This window comes from Myotis lucifugus, unplaced genomic scaffold, assembly GCF_000147115.1.
Source record: "Myotis lucifugus unplaced genomic scaffold, Myoluc2.0 scaffold_10, whole genome shotgun sequence".
NCBI classification, from domain to species: domain Eukaryota; kingdom Metazoa; phylum Chordata; class Mammalia; order Chiroptera; family Vespertilionidae; genus Myotis; species Myotis lucifugus.
The window spans coordinates 2715044-2724206 of NW_005871058.1; the positions used below are offsets into that span (position 1 = coordinate 2715044).

The 9163-nt window shown below is 48.0% G+C and overlaps 1 protein-coding gene across 1 annotated transcript in view; it reads right to left on the reverse strand.

The window, feature by feature from the left end:
* ANO4 (anoctamin 4) overlaps window positions 1–8192 on the reverse strand; it is a 293207-nt gene extending 285015 nt beyond the window's left edge. Inside the window, exon 1 of the mRNA XM_023749873.1 lies at window positions 8038–8192. Within this exon, the coding sequence (XP_023605641.1) occupies window positions 8038–8158 (121 nt within the window). The 5' untranslated portion in view covers window positions 8159–8192. The remainder of the gene's footprint in view (window positions 1–8037) is intronic.
* Window positions 8193–9163: the final 971 nt, after the last annotated feature.

Here is a 9163-nt window from a genome sequence, read left to right on the forward strand (position 1 = left end):
CTTTTTTTTTTTTTTAAAGAAATAAAGAGGGGCAGAAATCATGGCAGGGCAACCAGAAATGTAAATTCTGAAAAAAATAACCAAGGAAATGAACTGGCGGTAGAATTAGAAGACACTAGCTATTGAGCACTTTCTCTTTGCCAGGCATTGAGCTAAGCATTATTTCACTTGCATCCACTATTTCACCTCAGCTCCAAAACCACTCACGTCAGGTAGCTATGATTATCCCACCATACAGGTGAGGAACGAGGCCCACAAAGTCGAGGAACCGGCTTGGAGGCACACTTCTGAAAAGTCACAGCTGGAATTAAAACCCAGGTTTGCCTGGGTTGCACCAGGCCACTATTTGAGAAGAGAGGCAAAGACAGAAGGAGGACAGATGAATATCGCAGGCTGGGGTAGGTGGCTTCCTGCTGTACGCGGTGCTACCTCGCTGACAGTCTTTTATCTGATGTGCAAAGCACTGCGGTTCTCCAGGGCAGACATCATCTCGTGTGTGCTTTTTGTCTCAGAGCCTTTTTCATCTAACATTTAAAAAGCTACTCCACCTTCATTTCGGTTACTACGTATTTGCTTGCGGTAAAAGATATAAAAATATACAGCAAGCAAATACCAAAATAAAGGTGGAATCGCTTTACTAAAGATAGAAAGGGTCAGTAAATAATGATAAAGGGTTCAGGTTAAATTCTTCAGGAAGATATTTTTTAAATGGACCTTGACTTTCTTCTTTATATTGTGACTGAAATTCATTCATTTAAAAATCACTGACTGCCTACCACCCAGGGTAGACATGGGCTGGCCCCAGGTAGGAATTGGTGCTTTGGGAGGTCTCTCTATGGTGCTGATGAATCCAAGTCTAGAAAGTGTGTTTCCCCTCACCAGACAAAAACAGATCTCCTTAAATCTACAATAAGGATGATAAACACATTGTGGTGCTCTTTACTATTTTGCTATAGGGCTTCCTCGGTTTTCACAAAACTTTTGCATTGCTCTTGCACATGATTTTTCCAACAGCACAAGGAGACAGACAGGGCAGCAATAGCATCCTCTGTATCTTCCACTGGACCTGAGCTACATACACCCAAACTCCTGGAGGTCAAGGTCATCCCCTACTCATCTTCTCATGCAGTTCCTGGCTCTGCCTAATGCATAGATGTCACCATAAATGTTTGCCAAAGCCTCTAGCAAGCTTTTAAACACTTTAACCGTCAACCCCCTGCATTTTTAAACACTGCGCCTGAGACTCCTCTCAGCTTCCCTTTGATTCTATCCTCACAGGCACAGCGACAAAGTCCTTCCATGAACCCTAGTAAGAGAAAACCCCTAAAACCCTTCCTTGACTTCCTACCAGTCCCTATTCCACTAGGTGTTAAAAATCGTATATTCTATTTCCAATTTTCCTGGAACCTTATCATTACAATGTAAGATTCATGATAGCAGTTTTTGTTTTTACTTCCAGAACCTACAACAGTGCCTACACTCACAAAACATACGTTGAATTGTTTGTTCTAGGAACTTCCTTGGCAGCGGTGGCCCGTTTGTCTAGGACTACGGTCTAGTAGAAAATGCGCATGCCTGTTACAGAGAACATAATGTTTTACAGGAAAAGATTAAAATGCTTCTGCATGGGATCAAAGTAAAAATTTAATTTTAATTTTACCCCAGAAACTTCTAACATGTGAAGGGCTGAAGGTCAAAGGATAATCTGCACGTGCTTTGCCGCAGCTTCTTCCCCTCCTCCCTTTTTTAAAATTTGTATTTTGTGTGTTTGGATACAGCTTTATTTTTTACTAGAGGCCCAGTGCACGAAATTCATGCACTCGGGGGGTTCCTCAGCCTGGCCTGTGCCCTCTCACAGCCCCGCAATCGATCTCCCCAAAGAGGTAGGCCCTGCCCACCCATCTGGGGCTCCTCGATGGATTGCCCCAAAGAGGTAGGCCAGGACCCGCCTCCGTGGCTCCATGCGGAGCCACTGGGAACCGCCTCTGCGCTGCGAACACAGTGTCAAGTGCCCGCCCACCTGCGCACACCTCCCCGCGCACATATGCTGTGCATGCAGCCTCCTGGTGATGGATTGTTATGGTGTGAGGGCATCAAGGCATGAGGGCGTGACAGCTTGACGACCACATAGGCTTTTATTAGTATAGATTTTAATTTAATTTTATTTTTTTAATATTTTTATTGTTGACAGTATTGCAGATGTCTCCCATCCCCCCCTTTACCTCCTCTGCCCAGTCCCTACCCACCCCACCCCCAGGTCTTCACCACCCTATTGTCCATGTCTATGGGCTGCATGTATAAGTACATAAGTTCTCTGCAGCTTCTTAATGGAAAGGATCCTAACTGGTGTTCAGCATGAGCGTCTGGATTGCACAATAACAGGCATGCCGGGTGGTGGGAGGCAAACACAAGAGAAGTCATCAAATAGCTCTTTGGATTGATTTTGTAGCTAAACCATGAGTTCCGGTCAGTTGCATGCATCTGATTTGACCACAAAGTGTGGACACATTTGCCCTTCTGTGTGTTCAATGATAAAAGTTCTTTTGCTTATTTGCAATAAGAAAATGCATGGTATACTTGTGCATGGTGTACTGACCCCTACTACCCTTCATTCTGTCCTTCAGTCGGTGGGACAGCTAAGTATTGATCACCTACTATGTGCCTTGGGGATTTTACAACCAATAGAGGGGAGTACTCCTTATATCCAAAATGAAGAGTGTTGGGGGAGGACTTACCCTGAGAGGTCCCTCGGAGGAACCAAGTCAGATGGGGAGGGTGAACAAGGAGAGGGAGGAAGCCTCATAAAGGCAGAGGGAGGTGTGTTTCGGAACAAGGTTCAGACACTGGAGAAAACCTGTAATCAGCCACACTAAACCACCTCCCTCTGTAAAAGGTGGGATGGTTGGGACCTATGGTAGCAGGAGAAAGGGGTGGTCTGCTCCTGGAGAGCCTTGTTTGCCAAACTAGGAAGGTTAGACTTCGACCTACAAGCAGAGAGGAGCCCTTGAAGAGTCTGACGCAGAGGAGTAACAGGATCAGATTTGTATGTCAGATAAGGAGGGGCCAGGACTAGGGGCAGGGAGACCAGCTGGGGAGGATGCCACTGCAGTCAGAGTGAACACCAATGGCAGCCTGGACTAGCTAAGAGCAGTGGGCAGGGAGAGGAAAAAACAGAGAAAGACTCCGAGGAAGAACAATTAATAGGACTTGGTGATTGACAGTATCTTCGCTGGGGGAGGCAGCTGGTAGTAATAGCTAATGCTTACTGAGAACTCACTATGTACCACTCATATGCACTTATAAGTACTATTGCACTTAAACATCGTCATGACCCCATTTTACAGATAAGAAAACTGAGGCACAGGGGGTGAATTAATTTGCCCAAAGTCACTGTATATAATGGAAGGGAGGACTCAGAGGACTCCCAGAATTCTGACTTGGATGACTGAATAGAGCACGCTGGTCCCTGCCAACCTCTCCTAGCTTAGATAGCATGCTTCACCAATGCCATGCTGCTGGCAGTTGTATCTGAGCCCCCTGCCATCTCTCCCCTTCATCTCTGATCATGTTGTTGCCCCTTCCTGGAATGCCCTCCTTCTCCCAGTTAGCCTTTTAACATGTGTCCTCCAGGTAACTGTTCCTGACCTATCCCTCACTCCTCCCAGGCCCTCCCCTACAACAGGGCATCATAATTCTCAGTTTAGGAATCTACCTTCTCCAGCTGACCCTGCTGTCTGTTAGAAACGGTGAGATCTCCTTTATTCTGGTACTCTGGGTCCAGGCTAGAGTCTGGGATCACAGTTTGAGCTCAGTGGCTATAGCTATTCTATAGGAAACAGGTATGGAAAAAGACTTCTCTTTTGGACACATTGAGTTTGAGGCACTAGAGTGGCAAAACAGATTTTAAAAAGTATAGCAGGCAGCTGGGTATACAAGCATAGCACACACTAGCAGGGGTGGGCAAACTTTTTGACTCGAGGGCCACAATAGGTTCTTAAACTGGACCGGAGGGCCGGAACAAAAGCATGGATGGAGTGTTTGCGTGAACTAATATAAATTCAAAGTAAATATCATTACATAAAAGGGTACCGTCTTTTTTTTTTTTTTTTTAGTTTTATCCATTTCAAACGGGCCGGATTCGGCCCGCGGGCCGTAGTTTGCCCACGGCTGCACTAGAGAGAAGTTCTGAATGGGTGATTTGGGTCTGAGAGTCAACTGAATAAAGACGAAGTCACAGGAGAGGAAATTATATCCTAGGGTCCCCTCTCTTTGCTTCTCTCAATCCCCATGTCACATGAGTAGGCTTAGCTCTCACTACACCCCTCTCCTTCAACCGCTTCCAATCACAAATCCTGAACTCTGGTCATCCACTGCCTTTAAGCCTTTGCTCAAACCACGCCATCTGCCTGGAATTACCCACACACCCACCCACACATTGGTTTATTTTCCGCCTCTTCTTAACTCTCCCCAGCGCCAGACGCCATAGCCAAACTCTCTAGACCTGCATTTGGACTCCATACTGTTATGTGAGGCTAAGTAAACGCTTCAATCTGTGCCTCAATTTCTTTCAAAGAATATGTGGCTAACACTATACTACCTTCTTAAAGGCTGTGAGATTAAAACGAGCTAATTCACATAAAGTGCCAGTTATTACTGTTCATGTCCCAGCATAGCCCACACTTCCAACTTACAATGCAAAGAAACTCTGTGACCCCACTTTACAGGCCTCCTGCTGAGAGACTGACTGCGCTTGGGGCCATTGTCTCACATTTGGTAGATGTCTGATCAATGTCATGAGTATGACATTGTTGAGAGTGAGACTATAAAGTCAAGGACAGAACCCAGGCAAACACCAATATAAACAGAAGGAAGAGTCCACACAAAAAAAAGATACAATTTAAGAGGCAGGAGGAACATGAGAATAGTAATAACAACAATACTGGCTCTGACTGCATTTCCTTCTAGTCTTCTACTTGCACTCTCCACTCTACCTACAGGAACCTTCCTTGAATATGACATGCTTGTTCTTATCCTGTGGCCTTTGCACATACCATTCCCTTTGCCAGGAATGCTCTTTCCCCACATAATAGAATGGCTTAATTCCTTTCCTTCATTTCAGTCTCTGCTCAAATTAACTCCTCAAGGATATTTGAGACAATGGCTCCAAGTGTAGAGTCCCTCTCTCAGTGGGAGGTCTGCAGCCTGGGGCCACGAAGTTTTCTGCATTGTTAAGTTGAAGTGTGGGCTATGCTGGGACATGAAGAGATATTTGAGCAGAGGCTTTCCCTATCTGAAGTAGCCCCACTGTGCTCTATAAGCTCCTCGGGCCCCTCAGTAGGCCTCCTCAGATCTGAAGCTAACAGCTCAAGGCCAGGGTGGCAGGTCCAACCGTAAGTTCCTTCCTGGCTCAGCCTGGGACATGGCCCTGCGTCTTCTCTGGCATGGCTGAGAGCAAATCAAGTCCCAGTCATTTCTCTCTGAAAGAGACTTGTCACCCATCCTTGGTCTCATGCACATGGTTATATAATGAGCTAAAAGCAGTTAAGGACCTAAACCATTTAAAGGACAAGGAAAGAGAAAAATCAGCGGTGAGTACAAAAGGTCGATGCATTAAAAATCCAGAATTTTAAAAATTGCATCCACCATTGAACATATATTTTTAGAAGGCATATTATAGTTATTGATTTCCCTAATCTCAATTCACAGTTCTGGAATATATGAGTCTAGATGGCTGCCTGAATGTCAAAATGCATGCTAAAATACAGAAAGAGTTGGTTCCAATATAGGATCAAAGATGCATATTTAGATGGGAAGGTAATGAGGTTTAATGGGAGCTGCTGCTAATGAAATGCATGCATACGCCACATTTCTCTCTCTCCGTAGGAACCTCACACACACGGTCTCCAGTATAAACTGTTCGTTCTCTTGGCAGCCCCTATGCTAAAGCTAGGACCTAAGGCATTTATTAAATCCAGCAAACGAATATAAAAATTGAACCCTATAAATTCTAGGCAAAAAACTCAGATCATCCCTCTTCATGATATCTTAACCCAAATCCAAGAGAACTGAAAGGGAACATTTTTAAAAGAAGCTCGATTGTCTGAGAGATGATTTGTAGAAGGTTCCAGAGCTGGGCCAAGCGCTCACCAGATAATGATCTCGACAGCACCCAGCGGGTGAGGAATAGAGTCAGTGTGCTCCATTTTGTTTTTCTTTAACGTATTGACTAGGTGGAGACCCTGATGGACTAATTTATCTTGTCTTGTCTCAGGTCACATCGCTATGGACCAGAGAATTAATACACACTTTGTGGCCAAGTATATTTACCACGTTAGGGATGGGGCCGGAAGCAGAGTGAGTCAGGAACATATTTAAAATAGCACAAATTCTAAATGGTATATATATTTAAATCTGTTCCAGTTCCCTCTAAGGTTCTAAAGAGGAAACTGGTAATTCCTAATTGACCCCCCCGCCCCAAATGACCTGCCACCTTTTCCTTTAATTACTGAAACATACTTGCTTTTCAAAAACAGTTCCACTACTTCTGGCTTCATTTACTCCACCTGGGTGCCCAATTAAACTTTAAAAACTTCTAGAAATTTACAGAACTGATTATTATGCAGACCTGTGACTGACAATTTCCACAGGGCAGCATGTGAAATTTAACATGACATAAAAAAACAGAAGTTAGATCCCTTGGATAGAAAAAGGAGTAAAAGATAGATTTCTGCCAATGAGTATGCCTAAAACACCACCAGAATGTTGAATTATCTCCAGATGGTAACCCAAGACTGACAATGGTGTGTGTTACCTGTGCAGCAGGGGCAAGAACAACACAACCCAGCAGAAAATGCTCTGAGTAAGAAGGACAAAAACAAAAAAGCCACTAGCGTGCAATTTGTAACCAGCTCACAATTTGTTAGTAGTGCCCAAGCATCAATTGCAAACCCTCAAGGCCACCTGAGTGATCATCTGAAACAGTTTAAATCCTACGAAGGAGAGACCGACCTCTTTAACCTTGGGAACAGGTGCAGGGGACATCACTGGCCTGGAGAATGAAACCTCCCCGTCAAGGAGCAGAAACTTCCCTCCCACCAACTCCAGGCTTCATCAGAGATGTCCCTTCAGATCACTCCGCAACAATTGCTCACAACCTTCACATTTAAAACGCCAAAACTTGATGTTATCACAGCAACTGATTGCAAACCAGGCAAGGGAGGGAGGTCTACTTGCGTTTCTGCCTCCTATAACCCTGTCTCTGCAGCATCTCTGCTAGGACTACAAAGAACCACTTTTCCCACACAAGCAGGGATACTGATAAAAAGCCTCATTGGCTTTCCCAGAGCGCTGAGGTTTCTAAGTCTGAAACCTTCGCACTGTGATTTTGTTTTCCTTCAGAATTGTACAATGCCTTTTTAAAAATAATAAAAGCATACATTTCTTTACTCAAAATTTTTATAAAGGGGGAAGAATGCCTTGTATTTCCATGGAATTTTTCTTTCCAAGCTTTTTTTTTTTTTGCATTAAGAAAAACGTACGTTGTGTAGTATGTTATTTAAGCCCATAGCATCTGTCAGAGAGATACCCTCATCTCTGATGGACAGATGCAGAAATTCAAGAACAGAAAAGTTTAAATAACTTGCCCAAGGTCAGTCGGGACAAGATACGCACTGACAACGCACTTCTCAGAACTCCAAGCCCCACAGGGTTGTAAAGAACTTAACACGGTAACCTTCCCCCTGCATGGTCTGAAGCCAACTGGATGTATCTGGAGTCCCAAAGCTCCCAGATACCTTCTAAATTCCAACCGTTCTTACTCCGCCGACTCTTCCTGCAAACACCCTCTTTTCCAGGTTCCCGGGAGCCTCCAGCCCCACGGAGCACCATTCCCCCAGGTCAGCGCGCGCTGCAGCCGACTCCCTTTCTTCCCCACCCTCCCGGAGCCGAGCCCCGAAGTTTCCCGGGGTAATCGGATGGCTCCCGAGCCCCGCCCGCCCGCCCCAGCCGCCCGGGGAGCCCGCGACGGCCCGCCGTTACCGTAAGCCGAGAGGGAGTCCATCCTGCCCCGCGTCCTGTCCAGGATGGCCAGCGCGTCGGCGAGAGCGGCCGCCTGTGCGCGGCGCCCCTGGACGGCGGGCACTCGGCGCGGCGATTGCATGCGCTCGGCTCCCGCGGCGCCCGGCCGCCCGGCTCCTGGGCATGCCCAGTCAGCCCGCCCTGGCCGCCGGGAGAGGTGCCCCGGCAGGTTCTGGCTGCAAGGGCGCGGGGAGCTGGGCGCAGACGGGCGGCGGCGCTCTGGAGCCCGCGGGAAGCGGACCTGCTGTGCGGGATGCGGGACGCGGGACCCGGAGAGAGGAGGGGCGATGCGGGCGGTGGGAGGCGCCGGGCGGAGGCGCGGGGCGGGCGTCGGGCGGGACCCCGGCTAGGTCCCCGCCTACAAGGTGCCCCGCTGAGTCGCGGCGGCAGGGTGACGCGGGCAAACGTGGGATGGGGAGTCCGGAGCGGGCATCAGCCTCCCGGACCTCGAGCCTTCGGCTCCCGCCTAGACCGCTGGAGAGCACGCCGGCTGGGGATGCCGAGGGTGGATCCTGTCGCCTGAGACTCGATCCCTAGGGGACGGTCAGGAGAAGCGTTTGTCCCTGAGCCAACGTCCAGGGGAGAATGGCAACTCTGTCTGCAGACTTTTACCAATGAAGTTAACCGCGAAGCACCGAGTTCTGACACCAACAGCTCAGACCGTCCCAGCGCATCATCCTATCACGTTATTCGTGCGTCTGTCTCCCCTCGAGGCTGTGCGAGAGTCTGATTGCGCTCTGCCCCGCGCCGCGATCAGGGAGCTAACTTAACCGAGACTTGCTGAATGACTCAAGGTCCGAGCCCCTCCCAGCTCGGCCCACCCCTCCCACCCCGGGAGCCCACACATCCTATTGTGGGGGTTCTCCGTTTGCAATAGGCTGTGTCGGAGGGACATGGGGAGTAGGAGAGGGAGAGAGACAGAGAAGCCAGCGGCACCCATCCTAAGGGTGTTAGGGGAGTGGGGAGAACAAGAGAAAAAGGGAGGCCACCCAATGTCCCCTCCCGGTCAGGTGCACCGGAGGCTTCGTCATTCCCAGTGTAAAGTCACCAACACACGGGGAGCGCACACGGGCTTCCTGGCGCGGGC